At 39.2% G+C, this 15,738-nt stretch overlaps 1 protein-coding gene across 18 annotated transcripts in view; it reads right to left on the bottom strand.

Annotated features, from left to right (window-relative positions):
• Positions 1-15,738, bottom strand: part of GIT2 (GIT ArfGAP 2) — a 50,341-nt gene that overhangs the window by 24,594 nt on the left and 10,009 nt on the right. For 16 of the 18 annotated variants that reach the window (XR_003211650.2, XR_003211649.2, XR_003211651.2 and 13 more), the window contains exons 7-11: positions 13,931-14,025; positions 6,051-6,096; positions 4,868-4,919; positions 1,575-1,647; positions 1,283-1,380 (exon numbers count right to left, since the gene is read on the bottom strand). Coding sequence is in view for 14 of the 18 variants with exons in the window: in XM_025889350.2 (XP_025745135.1) it covers positions 1,283-1,380; positions 1,575-1,647; positions 4,868-4,919; positions 6,051-6,096; positions 13,931-14,025 (364 nt within the window). In the remaining 4 variants the exon portion in view is untranslated. The remainder of the gene's footprint in view (positions 1-1,282; positions 1,381-1,574; positions 1,648-4,867; positions 4,920-6,050; positions 6,097-13,930; positions 14,026-15,738) is intronic. The other 2 variants (XM_025889351.2, XM_025889356.2) reach the window with 1 other exon arrangement.

The following is a 15,738-nucleotide window of genomic DNA, read 5'->3' as shown; positions in this document are numbered from 1 at the left end:
AAGAATAGCGAAACTGATCTCTTAGAATTCCTGAAAAAGTTCTTCGTTCAACAGAAGAGGAACATAAAGTATCTGGAATACCAGCATAGCTATCAGAAGGAATTAGAAAGGCTGACTGCGGAGGAAGGCACATCTGAAGAGCCTGTGGAAGCATCAGGCAGAGGTTTAACATCTGAAGGCAAGACAAGTCCTCCATTGCTGTAGTTCCCAAAGGGAGCTACTTAAGAATCTTGATCTCTATTTGACAGAAGACTGCTTTCCTTTTAATCTAGTATCCCAATCTTCACTGTTATGCATGGAAATAAATTTGGTTTTGCATTACAAAAAAAAAAAAACAAAACCAATCACGTTGTTGTCAGACTTGAGCAAGACTCCCAAGCAAAGACTTCTAAGCATGATCAGAATACCACCGCAGTCTAGGGTAGGCACACATCAACGTTTTCCTTGCAAACAAGGCAGAGCCATCTACATAAGAGAACTAGATTAACACCTTGCACATTTATTTTTGTGAACAAAACCAAAATGTTTCTACCTGATGCTTTTTTTTTCCCATTATCAATTCAATTCTGAAGTAGACCCAGTAATGAAATATTGATTTGGAAGAAAATTTTAAAATTTCAAGATAAAGTTATAGCCTAGATGCTGGGACTCCGTCACTATATACAGCTGTTAATCAATAAAAATTAAAAGGCCTTCCCAATTTACTCAACCTTTCTCCTCCTGACAGAGGCTTAGGGTGTTTTTAATGCTTTATTATTTTATACAGTGCTTTGATGAAAATCACTGCATAAACCTTTGTTATTTTTATTTTACTAGCATATATTCCCAAATAAGGATTACCTGTGGGAAAGGATGGACTTAATTTTGAGGCTTTTAAAATCAGTTAACAAATCACTTTTCTGAAGTCTATAGCAATGTAAACTCTTATCTATAGCATAAGAAAGCCCATTTTGCTATATCCTTACCAGCCTGGAGTATTTGATTGATGAAATTTTAATGAATGCCTTTAGGCTACTTTCTTGGATTACCAGTAAGGTTAACCATTTCTTCACATTTGTAAGCCATTTATATTTCTGTGAATTATTTTATATTCTTTTCATCTTCGATTTACATTTATTGCTTTCCTTATCAATTTCTTGAGTTTTGCGTGTTTGTGTGTGTAGAGGACATTAATGCTTTAATCAATCCAAAACTTTAAAATACCTGTCCTGGGAAAATTAAATACCGTATCAGCCATTCCCAAAATAACACCACTGGTTACTTCTCAGACTCAGCCACTTGCCTGGTTCCGTGTTGAAGAGTACTCAGGATTGACCGGAAGGAAGGGGACAACAGTCGTCTCGGTTACCAGGGTGCTGTGGTTTTGCGTGGCAAGCCAGACTAGCCAGAGGAAAGAGCCAGAGATAGAATCTTATCACCATGGGTGTGCCACTGCTTCTAGGGAGACTCTGGGGAAGCACACTCCGAAACCAACATACACAAAAGTAAACGTCGACAACATGCATCACCAGGGCAGTAGAAATACTGCCCATCAACAACAGAAGCTTGTAAGAGAGAGCCACACTTTCAGTCACCTGCATCGGTCTCTCGCCTGTCAACTTCATCGTACACATCCATGGCAAGTTCTTCAAACAAATGATTACTTAGCTGCAGGTAAAAAAAAAAAAAAAAAAAAAAAATTAGGAACACAAGGGTCAAGGATTAACGCTAGGAGAACGAGTGGGCACTGTGACTTATTCACCCTTTAATCTCCACTGTCTTATCCAAAGCCAGCGCTTAGTAAATACCCACTGTGAAACAGACAATAACATTTCCAGAATAGTACGGATCCTCTAGCAGTATCTGCCTCCCACAGCAGCCTCACTCCTTTGTGACAGGCAGACAGGGGTACGCTATAAAGGAGGGCAGAGTCATCTGAAATGCAGGGTCCAGTTCTCCACGTGACATCACCCTTTAAAGCCCCCTCTGTGCTCTTGAGCGTTTGTCAGTGCCCCCAAATACATAGGATCCTAAACCCTTGGTGGGACAGAGATGCCAAAACATGCCATTTGGAGAAGATAAAACATGCCATTGCAGAAACTAACCCCAGTTTTCAGTAAGTCTCTTCTCTATATTCTTCAGAAAGCAGGCCTCCAATCTTGGAAAGAACTCCGCACCCCCCACAAAGGACAGCCTGTCTCATCAGCGCACCGCGCAGTGTCAGCCAACAAAACAGTCTCCATACCCGCTGGCAGCCACTGGGATGGGGAGGACAGTTAGGGTCTTCTTCAATCCAGGTGAGGCTAAGCCTCCACCAGGATAGCTCCAGCTCTCTGCACTTTTTTCCTCATAAAACATACCCTGATGCTTGATGGCTGTCACTTTTTAGTTGACACTGATTTGTTTTATTCCCTACTGTGTTCCTTATGTCCACACAGTACCTGGCACTGAGATGGGGCCCAGTAAATATCCAGTCACACACTGCCCAGAAGCTATTTTATGTGGCAATTTAAAAGGCTGGCTACACAGACCTCGTGGGAGCTTGTTAAGATGGGGACACTGTTGGGTGAAAGGAGGACATAAAATTCTATAATTATGATTGAGCTTCCATTCAAAAAAATGATATGCATATAAAAGGATTAGAAGAAATATATAAAAATATTGAGCCTGAGTCCATTAAGAATATAGTGAATGAATATGATTCCCCTTTGTTCATTTTCCACATTTTCTCTAGTGTGGTTAGTTTATATTTATAATTGAAAATAAACTCTGAGTGCCTTTTGTTGGATAAAGTGATGAGGGATTGGGAACTTGAACTTGCGTCATAAATATCCAGTCTCTTTCCAGTAAGGGGCTACAAGCTAAGGTTATCATTATTCAGTAACTACAATAGCAACACTGACTGAGGGCTTACATCCCAGGCACTGTGCTACTATCATCACATTAATACTCACAAAACCTCTACGAAGATAGGATAACTACTATTATCTCACTTTACAGACAAGGAGATTGAAGCACAGAAGTCAGGAGCTTGCCTAAAGTCACAAAGCCAGCAAGTGATGGACCCAAGATCCAAGTTTAAGTCTCTCCAAATGTTAACACTTACTAATTTAAAAAAATATATTAGTCTTATATTTCTCAGCTTCTCATTAGGGAGGGACAGAGGGAGATATCGTAGGATGAACACTGATGTGGCACCAGTCCAGCTGTCCCCTGTGAGGAGACCACGGGGTGGGGTCAACAAGTAATAACAGCAGCCCATCCTCACTAAGCAGTTCAGATGTGAAGCCGCTGATGGATCAGATCATTAGCCCCCTTTTCCAGGAGAGCACACCAAGGCACAGAGAGGCTAAGGAGCTTGTCAGAGATGAGCTCTAGTCTGACCCAGAGTCCGAGTTCTTGAGAGCTGTACTCAACTCGGTTCCACATATTTATCTAGTGCCTGCCACACGCTAGAAATAGGACAGACCTAACCCCAACTTTCATGCAGCTTTCAGCCTAGCAAATGTAGGTCAAAGGGAGCTTGAGTGTTACCAATAATGTTTGAATTATTTAAAATAAAAATTGGCTTATATACTCTAAGTAATTAAAAGGAAATCACAGACTATTTAGTGCTGATTCCAGAGCTTGTCATCTTAATCATCCTACCATATGACCTCCTTAATTTAAGAAAGGTGATAAAACACACAGACACACAAAACCACAGATACAGAACACAGAGACACCAAATTGCATAAAATACATTTATTTCATATCACAGTTAAATACTAGTAACGATAAATTCATTTTACGTGATATTTAGTACTTAATATTATATGAAGTGCTAGTAAAGTGCTAGTAAAGGGGAGAGGCAATTTCAGAGTCAGGCTTGGGGAAACTCCCACCTACACTGTCAAGGTGGTCAGATTTCAGCTAAATGACAAAAGGGCTGGAAGCTGGGAAAGCAGAACACTGCAGAAAGAGAAGATTCCCAGAGAGGACCTGAAGGTGGCCTCAGAGTGTTAACCCAAAATGAAATAGTTAAAAACATTTGCGCATGTGCACACGCATGCACACTTGCAGGAGGAACCGGATGGAAAGCAGGGCAAAAACTGAACGGTGAGCACTGGAGGACACCCTTCAAGGTCACAACAGTAAGTTAAGAATCTTGGTTCTGATCCAGAGAGCTATGAGAACAGCCTGAGGCGGGCAATCTGGTGGTTAAAGCGGCTGGGGAAGCACCCCGGTGAGGCCTCATCTGTGGGGACCAAACTAAGAGGAAGTGTGCCCAGAGAAGCTGCTCTGTCGGGGCCCTGACTGGGGCTGAGATGGGTAGGCTGGGAAGAGGGGCCGAATGGAGGCCGGGCCCTGCAGAACTGGGCGAGCTCTGAGCACGCACCCGGGGCAGGACCACCAGCCCTTGATAACAAACACTTAAAAAGCTCTGAAGGACAACATGGGCTATGCAAAACAGTGACGGTGGTGGCCCGATTCCAAATGACAGCACATAGATCTGCGCCACTCACTACTCCAACAACAGCTCGTGTCTTTCCCTAGGTACCGGAAGGCATCCCTAAAAGTGCGTCCCATTCTTTTACATTGAGAGAAACTAGGGAACCCTCAGGAGGAGAAACAACTCTCTCACGTCAAATGCACAGTCTTCGCTTTCAGAATGACAGAGAAAAACGCCACCACCTGAAGCAGAGCCGATAAACTGGATCTACTAAACTTACAAATAGTACTTTCCGTCTTCTTCTCTATGTACTCAACGCTCTGCTTTGGATTTTATAACATCCCAGAGTATGAAACTAAGTCATCTGGTGCGGCAGGTAATGGGCTGAGGACAGGTATTATTAGCAGGATGCACGGTTTCCCACACTGAACTTCACTAGGAAACAGAGATACTCACGGACTGAAGTTTCTTCTTAGCAGCTTTTGCCAATTCAGACAAATCCAGGCTGCTAAGAAAATGTACAAAACTAATAAGCAAATAAATAAAAACCATTTTTATGAACTCTGTAGAACATTAAGATAGCCAAAGCATCAAGACATTAATTAACAGTTCAGGGACATGATCAGAAACAAAAATTCTATAGCCCATTAGAGTTAGCGAGAAAACTTTGAACATAAGAACTTGTAGCTTTTAGAAACATCATAGTCATGTAACATGGGACAGAGAAAAATAATCACTGAATAACTAAAAGACAAAAACTACTGATGGTTCATCCCCCGGCCCTTTATGTGAGAAGTCACAATTCGTGATTAAAAAAAAAAAAAAAAAGCATGACAGAAGGAAATATGAAAAGGGCAGAATGTGAAAAACCAGAATGGCAAGATTACATCTGGAATAGCAGCTATCTGTTTCATAAACTCTTGACAGTATCTGTGCAAAGGTAATTGGATAAATAAGGTTTTAAAGTTCATCCCTGCAGCTGTGAACTCAGCTAACCTCACAGACCAGGGGTCGGCAGATTATAGCCCATTTCTTTGTTCAGCCCATGAGCTATGCATGGTTTTTATATTTTTAAGTGGTTTGGGGGAAAATAACCCCAAAGCAAAAGAAAAATATTTTATAACATAGGAAGAATTATATGACATTCACATTTCAGTGCCCAGAAATGGAATTTTCTTGCAACTGATACACCCTTCATTTACATAATGTCCACAGATGTCTTCATCTACAACTGGCAGAGTTGAGTAGTTGTGACAGAGGCTATATGGCCCACAAAGCCTAAAATACTTACTATCTAGCCCTTAAAAATTCTGCCAATCCCTGTTACAAAGAATATCCTCTCTTACAATACAGAAATATTCTGTGATACAACCTATAGACACAATATACTGTCACAACTGGCTAAAACTGTGACAATATCACTAACTCCAATTTTACTTGTAAATTTGTTACTTGTACTCTTTTAAACTTAAGTTTTACATGGTGGTTTACTTACAGCCGTCTTATTTCCAAATTGTATAGCCATAAAAGAGAAAAATGTATGGGCTTTGTTAAATACAAAGTATAATACACTTAAAACACTATACAACCAAGGAAATAATCGTGACAGATAAAATTGATTGGTATTTCAATGGCTTACCTGTCTGCCATTTGAGGTATTATAAAGTGCTGTCCATTTTTGTGATCTGAAACAGAAATCAAGCCAAAGTTTTGTTTATATAAATATTGGTAAGATCGATAAAGGAACACCACCATAATTTTTTCAATTTATGTTTGGCAATTAGTAGTTTCCCATAATTATGAATTATTGGGGGGGGGACAGAAGTTGCAAATTGGCTACAAACTCCTAAGACCTGGCTAGTAGCGAGAATCATATTCCCATTTTTCTTCTGCTACAAAGATCCAGACGTCATTAAACAAAAAGACTGTGCTCTAACCCTACATTTCCATTCATTCCCAGTGTAACTGATGATCTTCAGTCATGGACAAAACTTTTAGGGAGCTAAATTAGCTGAGAGCAGGCTTTTATCAGCTCTCCATGTGGGATGGGGGAGCACCCTTGGGCTTTGGTGGCTCACCTGCAAATTAATCAATTAGCATAAAACCATCAGGGCTGGGGCAAGTGGTCCTGGCAGATCTGGGTGGGGTTGCCTTCTCCTACAATGCTTACTGACCCAGTCCCAACCTAGCTTCTTGGAGGTTGTTGATCACATGCCAATGAATAAATAGGCATTATAAACATTCACATATAGGTTTTTGTGTAACCATCAGTCTTTATTTCTCTTGGATAAATACCCAGGAGTGGGACTGCCGGGTCATGTAGGTATTAGGTAAATGTGTATGTAACTTGGTAAGAAACTACTAGACTTTTTGGCAGAGTAGCTCTATCATTTTGTTTTTCAGCCAGCAATGTAAGAGTTACAGTTGCTTCACACCTTCCCACTTGTGTTGTCAGTTTCTTTGGCAGGTTTTTAAATTTTAGTCATTTTAATAGGTGTGTAGTGGTGTCTCATTGTGCTTTTAATTTGCATTTCTCTAATGGCCAATGATGCTGAGCATCTCACTTCATGTGCTTATCTGGCATCTGGATATGGTCTCTGCCCAGTTTGTATTGGGTTGTTTGTTTTCTTACTGTTGAGTTTTACGTATTTAGGTATAAATATTCTGGACCCAAGTCCTTTGTTGGACATGTGATTTCCTAATATTTTCTCCCAGTCTGTGGCTTGTCTTTTCACTCTCTTAATTGCAGCATTTTGATGAAATCCAATTTACCAGTATTTTCTTTTACGGACTGTGCTTTTGGTGTTACATCTAAACATTTAGATCTATGATCTATTTTGAGTTAGTTTTTATACCAGGTGGGAGCTACTGAAGTTTGTATTTCTGCACATGGATGTCCATATACTTGAAAGACTTTCTTCCTCCACTGAATTGCCTTTGCAACTCTCAAAAAATCAACTAAACATATTTGTGTGGGTCTATTTCTGGATTCTCTCTACTGTTTCATTGACTTGTATGTCTGTCTCTTCTCCATAACCATGGTCTTGAGTTCAGCAGAGCTTTACAGCGAGAGTTAAAATTGGGTGGTGTGATTCTGCGCACATTCTTCTTTTGCAAAACAGTCCCATTCTAGTTCCTCTGCTTTTCCATGTAAATTTCAGAATCAGCAAATCTATGTCCACAAGAAACTCCTTTGAATTGCATTAATTTTACAAGTCAATTTGTGGAGAATCGACTCTATTGAGTATCCCAACCCATAAACACAGTTCTCTTCCACTAATTCAGGTCTTTTGATTTCTTTCAGCAGCATTTTGTAGTTTTCAGCATGCCGATCCCATGACTATTTTGTCAGATTTATACCTAAGCATCTAATTTGGAACTATTACAAATGGTATTGTTTTTCTAGCTTGTTTCCAATCGTCCACTGCTAATCTATGGAAATATGATTTATTTTTTATTGTTTCCCTTATACTGTGCAACCTGGCTAAACTCAGTTATTAGTTCTAAGAACGTTATTATAGATACCTTGGGGTTTTCTACATTGAAACCATCTTATTTATGATTAGTTGTATCTCTTCCATTTCAATCTGTATGCCTTTTATTCTTCTTCCCTTACGGCACTGGTGAGGATTTCCAGTGCAATGTTGAATAGGAATGGCCTTGTTCCTGATATTCAAGCAAAAGCATTCGATGTTTCATCATTAAGGATGATGTTAGCTGTGGGCTTCTACAGATACTCTTTATCAGGTTAAGGAAGTCCCTTCTAGTCCAAGTTTGCTAAGTTTTTTCTTATCATGAAGGAATGAATGCTGAATTTTATTAAATGCTTTTTCTTCATCAACTGGTAAGACTGATGGTTTTCTTTTTCTAGTCTGTTAATATGATGAATCACATTGATTTTCACATATTAGTTTTAGCATCTGGAAACCCTACTTGGTTATGATATATATATCATATATATATGGATTCAATCTGTTAACATTTTGTTGAGGATTTTGGTGTCTATGTTCACGAGGGCTATTTTTTTGTGCTATCTTTGCTGGGTTTGGTATCGGGGTAATGGCCTCACAAAATGACTTCAGAATGTTTCCTACTTTTTTATTTTCTAAATACCATATAGAATTGATGTTATTTCTTCAAATGTTTGGTAGAATAGTCTCATTTTATGTGCAAAACTTGAAATGCAAATTCCTAACACTAAGAACCATATTTGCAGGGGGCACTTGGGTGGCTAAGTCATTAAGCGCCTGCCTTTGACTCATGTCGTGATCCCAGGGTCCTGGGATCGACCCCCACATCAGGCTCCCTGCTCCACGGGAAGCCTGCTTCTCTCTCTCCCACTCCCCCTGCGTGTGTTCCCTCCCTAGCTGTCTCTCTGTCAAATAAATAAATAAAATCTTAAAAAAAAAATCATAATAGCAAAGCTAGCAAATCACGAGTCATAAAACTTATCTGTTGAACTGTTACATGGTAACACCACTTCAACTAGTTCACAGTACTACCCGTGAAGTCATCTGGGTTGGGGTTTTCTTTCTTTCTTTTTTTTTTTTTAAGATTTTATTTATTTATTTGACAGAGACAGAGCGAGAGAGGGAACACAAGCAGGGGGAGTGGGAGAGGAAGAAGGCCTCCCGCGGAGCAGGGAGCCCGATGTGGGGCTTGATCCCAGGACCCTGGGATCATGACCTGAGCCGAAGGCAGATGCTTAACGAATGAGCCACCCAGGCGCCCCTGGGTTGGGGTTTTCTTGAACGGAATATTTTAAAGTACAAATTCAAATTCTTTAAAATATAAGATTATGTATTTACATTATCTCTTTCTTCTTGGGTAGGTGGTTGGTAGTTTGTGGCTTTCAAGAAATTGGTTCATTTTATCTAAGTTGTCTAATTTGTGTGTACAGTTATTTATAATACGGCTAGACATTTATCAATTCATTGACTTTTTTTCAAAGAATCAGCTTTTGGTTTCATTGATTTCTCTCTGTTTTCCTTTTTCAATTTCATTGATTTCTGCTCTTATCTTAATTTCCTACCTTCTGCTTGCTTGGGTTTATTTTACTCATCTTTTTGGATGAGTAAGCAGTAAGAAATTCATAGTTTCTTAAGGCGAAAGCTTAGGTTGAGGATTTGAGATCTTTCTTGTGTTCAAGATTTTTATTTATTTATTCGACAGAGAGAGAGAGCAAGCATAAGCAGGGGGAGCGGCAGGCAGAGGGAGAAGCAGGCTCCCCGCTGAGCAAGGAGCCTGATGTGGGACTCGATCCCAGGTCACTGGGATCATGACCTGAGCGGAAGGCAGATGCCTAACCAACTGAGCCACCCAAGCGTCCCGACATTTCTTGTGTTCTAATGTAAGAATTTAATACTCTAAAATTTCCTCTAAGCATTTGCTTTAGCTGCATCCCATAATTTTAGTATGTTGTACTTTCATTCATCTGAAAATATTTTCTAATTTCCCTTGAGATTTCCTCTTAGACCCATGGATTATTTTTTTTTTTATTTTAAAGATTTTATTTATTTATTTGAGAGAGAGAATGAGAGAGAGAGAGCACATGAGAGGGGGGAGGGTCCGAGGGAGAAGCAGACTCCCCGCTGAGCGGGAAGCCCGACGCGGGACTCGATCCCGGGACTCCGGGAGCATGACCTGAGCCGAAGGCAGTCGCTTAACCGACAGAGCCACCCAGGCGCCCAGACCCATGGATTATTTAGAACTGTGTTGTTAATTTCCAGGCATTTGAGTATTTTCCAGTTATAGTTTTATTATTTTTTACTAGCTTAATTCCATTATGGTCAGAGAATATAATCTGTAAGATTTTAATTCTTTTAGATTGGCTAAGCTTTGTTTTATAACCCAGGATATGGTCTATCTTGGTGAATGTTCAACGTGTACTTGAATGTGTATTCTGACAATATTGGGTAGAGCACACTATAAATGTCAACTAGACGCAGTTGGCTGATGGTTTGGTTTCAGTTTGCTATTCTTGCTGATTTTCTTCTTTTAAATTTTATTTTATTTCTTTTAATAAGTCTCCACGCCCAATGTGGAGCTTGAACTCATGACCCCGAGATCAAGAGTCACATGCTCTACCAACTGTACCAGCCAAGTGTCCCATATATCCTTGCTGATTTTCTATCTACCAGTTCCATCTATTACTAAATGAAGACTGCTGAATATCCAAGAATTGTGGATTTAACCTTTTCTCCTTTTAGTTCTATCAAAATTCGCTTCATGTATTTTGAAACCCTGTTGCTAGGTGTGTACACATTTAGAATTGTTACATCTTGGAAAATTGACTCTTTCATCACCAAGTTATGTCCCTCTCTAGCCCCGCTAATTTTCTTTGCCCTCAATGTCTATTTTGTTTGATATTAATATAACCATTTTAGCTTTCTTTTACTGTGTTTGCAGGATATATCTTTTTATACTTTTCTGCTTTTAACTTACCTCTATCGTTATATTTAAAGTGGGTTTCTTGTAGACAGCATATATTTATTAGGGCTCATTTTTTTGTCTTAAATCCGTTCTGACAATTTCTTTTTATTTGGTACATTTAAGATCATTAACATAACAATGTAATTATTAATATGTTTGGATTTAGTCTGATTTTATTTAGTTTCTGTTTGGGCCTCGGGTTTTTGTTCCTCTTTCTCTCCTTTCTCTCTTTTTTTGGAATGTTTTGAAGTATCTTTTGTTATTTGAGTAATCTTTAACTCTCATTTTATCTCTAGAGATTTTGACTACCTATCATTGTATAGTCTGTTTTTAAGAGTTGTACTATGCATTATAGTACATGCAATCTTTTAGTCTACTTAGAATATTTCACCATCTTGAGAATGTAAAATCCTCACCTCCATATTTCTTTTACCTGCTCCCCTTTTTATGTCATCCTTATCAAACATATCACACTGACATATGCTGAAAACCCCACCAGACAAGCATTAAACTGTCTCATATCTCAAAGGACTTAGGAGGAAAACTGTCTATTATATCTATCCAGATATTTAACATTTCAGTTGCTCTTATTTCACTCCTTAAGTTCCAGATTCCCTCTGGTATCATTTCTCTTCTACCCAAAGAACTTTCTTTCACATTTCTGTTAGAAAAACTAGCTCCCTTCAACTTAAAATGTCTTTATTTTGCCTTCATTCCTGAAGGCTATTTTCACTGGAAGAGGAATTCTGAACTGATAGTTTTCTTTCAGGACTTTAAAAAATTGTTCGATTTCCTTTTCAACTCCACTGTTTCCAATTAAAATCCACAGTCATTCAAACAACTGTCTTTTCATATGTTGTCATTTTTTTTCCTTGGCTGCTTTCAAATGTTTTGTCTTTGGTTTTCAGCACTTTGATTTTCATGTGTCTGAGTAAGGATTTCATTGAGTTTATCCTATTTGGGATTCTGAGCTTCTTAAATCTGAAGTCTACGTCTTTTGCCAAATTTAGAGTTTTGAACCCATGTTTCTTCAAGTATTTTTTCTGCACCAAGCTTTCTGATCTCTTTCTGGGAGTCTGAGGATACAAACATGACCTTCTGATATTGTCCCATAGGTCCCTGGGCTCTGTGTTCAGTTTCTTTTTCCTCCTACTCTTTCTTCTCTCTGTTGCTCAAACTGGATAATTTCTAGTGATTTATTTAAATTCACTCTTTTCTTTGTCATCTCCAATCTGCTATTAAGCCCATCCAGTGAGTTTTAAAATTTTAGTTATTGTATTTTTCAGTTCAGCATTTCTTTTTGGGTCTGTTTCTCTGCTGAGACCTTCTATATTTCTATTTGCTTCAAGAACATTCACACTTACTTCTCAAAGCATGATGTTACTATCTGTTTTAGTCTTTGTCTGATAATTCCAACATCTGTGTCATCTGGGGTTGGCATTTGTTGACTACCTGTTCCCCTGCAAGTCTTTGGGATTTTCCTGGTTCTTCTTCTGTCAAGTAATTATAGTTGATATCCCGGACATTCTGAATATTATGTTGTGAGATGCTAAGTCTTCTTTAAATTCTATGGAGGATGTTAATATTTTTCTTTTAGCAGGCAACTGACCAGGTTAGGCTCTGCCTCCTGGGCCAAGTGGTGAGGGAATAGATAAATAAAAGCAATCAGGATTCTCCTCACGCTTTGGTCAGAGATCCAGGCAGCTGTGCTGCCACTGCTGCAGCCACAGGATTGCCTAGGGGCTAGGGTGGGGGAAAAGGAAGGAAGAGGAAAAAAACCCCCAGGGGAATCCCCCAATTCTCTGTCTGTAGGATCCCATTTACTGCTCCATAGACCAGAGAGAGAAGGCTTCTTTGCACCTGCTATGTAGTTCCAGATTTCAGGCTGTCACGAAGGCTGTATCAGAAGTAAAATAAACAGGACACTCACCACCAGCTTGATGGTACTTTGAGTTCCCTAATCCACCAGGCAGAGTCCTTAGATAGCTACTCCATGCTTTTGGTCCAGGGTTTTTCATTTTATTTAGTAGGAAACAAAGGGTGGGATGTGCTTATCCCATCTCACAGGGAACTGGAATCACACCAGAGGCTCTTAACTCCATCATACAACCGGGTTAGGGAACCACTGTATGGGTGTATGTGGATATTTTAATTAGGGATTGGTAAACCTTCTGTAAAGGGCCAGACAGTAAATATTTTTTGCTTTGTAGCCATATAGTCTTTGTTGCAACTACTCAACCTTTTTTTTTTTTTTTTTAAAGATTTTGTTTATTCATTTGACAGAGAGAGACACAGCGAGAGGGAACACAAGCAGGGGGAGTGGCAGAAGGAGAGGCAGGCTTCCCAAAGAGCAGGGAGCCCAACGCGGGGCTCGATCATGACCTGAGCCGAAGGCAGACGCTTAACGACTGAGCCACACAGGCGCCCCTCAACCTACTCTTTCCTTTCCTTCTCTCTCTCTCTCTTTCTGTAATCTCTGTACCCAATGTGGGGCTCAAACTCATGACCCCAAGATTGAGTCACATGCACTACTAAGTTAGCCAGTTCCGCTCTAGTAGTATGAAAGCAGCCAAACAATATGTAAACAAATGGGCATGGCTATCTTGCAACAAAACTTTAAACAAACAGGTGACAGGCTAGATTTGGCCCACAGACCATGGTTTGCTGACCCCAGTTCTTCATAAATAAACTTGGCTAATGTCAAAGTTCATTTTTGGACTCTTTTCCATTCCTTAGATAGAAGAATTCTTCAAATAACTACGTAAGTTATTGCTCTGCTCTTCCACTCCTAGTCCCATTATGCATAAGAACTATGGTGCACGTTCAATTTTGGTTCAGTTATGCTCTTTGATTCTTGAAATAGTTACTCCTCTGGAGCTAAAGTCTTAAAAACTAAAATTCAAGGAGTTTTGACTGACCTTATACCTTTCACATATAACTGAAAATGCTACAGTTATTTCAAATAAAAATCCTTATTTGCAATTTTCTTAAGGATATGTTAAAGTAGAGATCTTGGGTAACAGTGTTCCAACTTGTTTTTCGAGAGGCTGACTGAAGGTGCAGAGAGACTGCTACCCTTTCACTTACCTGGTTTCCTGCCACAGAGATAGAAGGCTAGTCTGTCAGTCAGCTCATACTGTATTTCTACAAGGCGCTCTGCCAGCTCATGGTGCCCTCCTTGCCTACCAAGAGAAAACAAAGTACCATTTATATTCCTCCCCAGTCACTGGCTCTAGAATAAAAAAGTACAGAGATGGCTTCCAAGACACCTGAGCAATTTACCAAATGTGACTTCTTAGAATAATCAACCTTTTGTGTGAGGTAAACTGTCATGGTCTACTTTGATTCCCACCTTTATAAACTGTTTTCACAATCTGAACTACCCCCTTCCTTTATTAATTTACAGAACAGAATACTTAATAAGGGAATGAAGGACTTATGGGAGAAATAAAGAATAACTTCATCTAATGACGTAGGAAATAAAACTAATAAATGGTCTAGAGCAGAGGTTCTCAAAAACTAACTAAAGTGCTTTAAAAAACACGTAGATATCCAGGCTCCAACCTTGGGAATTCTGAATCAGTAAGGATGGGATGAGTGTGAACATCAATATTTTGAAGAAGGTCTTTCCCCTAGAGGCTCCTGATACAGCCAGTACGATTCTGGATGACAGTTTAGTAACCACTTCAAGGTCTGTAATTCAGGGAGAGACAGACCAACAGAATGCACACCTCATACTTGTAGCTACTTTCACCTCCTTAAACTTCAATTTATGTAACAGAAAACATGAGGTTTGCCTTTCCTCATTAATGAAGTAAATAGTTAAGCTGCTTTAAATCTTTTTAGTAACCAGGGATATAAATAAATTATCACATTGAGAGTCTATAATATACACAAGGTATACATGAGGAAACTCCAAGGTAAGTGATAAGTACCATGTACTGAGGGCTCTCTTCCCCTTAAAAGCTGAAGTCTATTTTCTGCCACTTTCTCTTCCCACCATTCAAGACACTACAAGATATTCCACTGACCTACCACATATTTGATTTCTGAGATACGTATCTTTTTTCATTTTTTTAACAGCTGTGAAATCAGGAAATATGCTACAATTGATGGTCCATCATCATTAAATCGGCCTAGTTGTTCTCATTTTTAGTGGTATATGAGATAACGTGATGACCTGTACCGTCAGTGGAGTCTCAGATCCAGGAAATACTATATTCCTCAATACCTCAAGATCTTATTATTCCCAGATACACTCTGCTCTATCCAGTAAAGTCCTCTGCTGTGCTGAATATGCCCTGTCCATCTTTCCTTCCTGAACTTAAATCATGCCTTTCTTTTTCACTTAGAATGCCTTAGCTCCTCCTTCACATACCCAAATCCAACCCATTTTTCAAAGATCAACTAAAGAAGTTTCTTACTGACTTAGGCCACAAAGAAGAAACCTTACAAATGCCTTTTAAGACCAGTTATCCTTTTTGGCAATGAATTCCACATTATCTTGCCTCATTTAACTCTTTCATGCATGTATGAATCATCTCCTCCATAAGAGAAGAAATTCTGGGATGGCACAGTTTTGGCATTTCAACCATTTTATCCTCTGCAGAATAGAGTGCTTTGCAGTTGATAAAAAGTTAATCTGGAAAAAGAAGGAAAGATGAACCATCTTCTAACGTTTAAATGATATTCAAGACTAACTCATGGATTTATTTTTCCAGCATTTCACAAAGTTTTTAAACCAAGAAGAAACTTAAAAGGATTTTACGGCAAGCACTCAAACGTCTGCTGCCTAAAACCTAACAATTAACATTTTACTATTACTTGTTTGATTGCCTACCTATCTGTACAGATCTGTTTGTAAGTTCAAGCAATGACTAAACGTATTAAGAAAC

This window comes from Callorhinus ursinus, unplaced genomic scaffold (assembly GCF_003265705.2).
Source record: "Callorhinus ursinus isolate GAN/ISIS: 27379988/994484 unplaced genomic scaffold, GSC_fseal_2.0 scaffold41, whole genome shotgun sequence".
NCBI lineage: Eukaryota > Metazoa > Chordata > Mammalia > Carnivora > Otariidae > Callorhinus > Callorhinus ursinus.
This window is presented reverse-complemented; position numbering and strand designations above follow the sequence as displayed.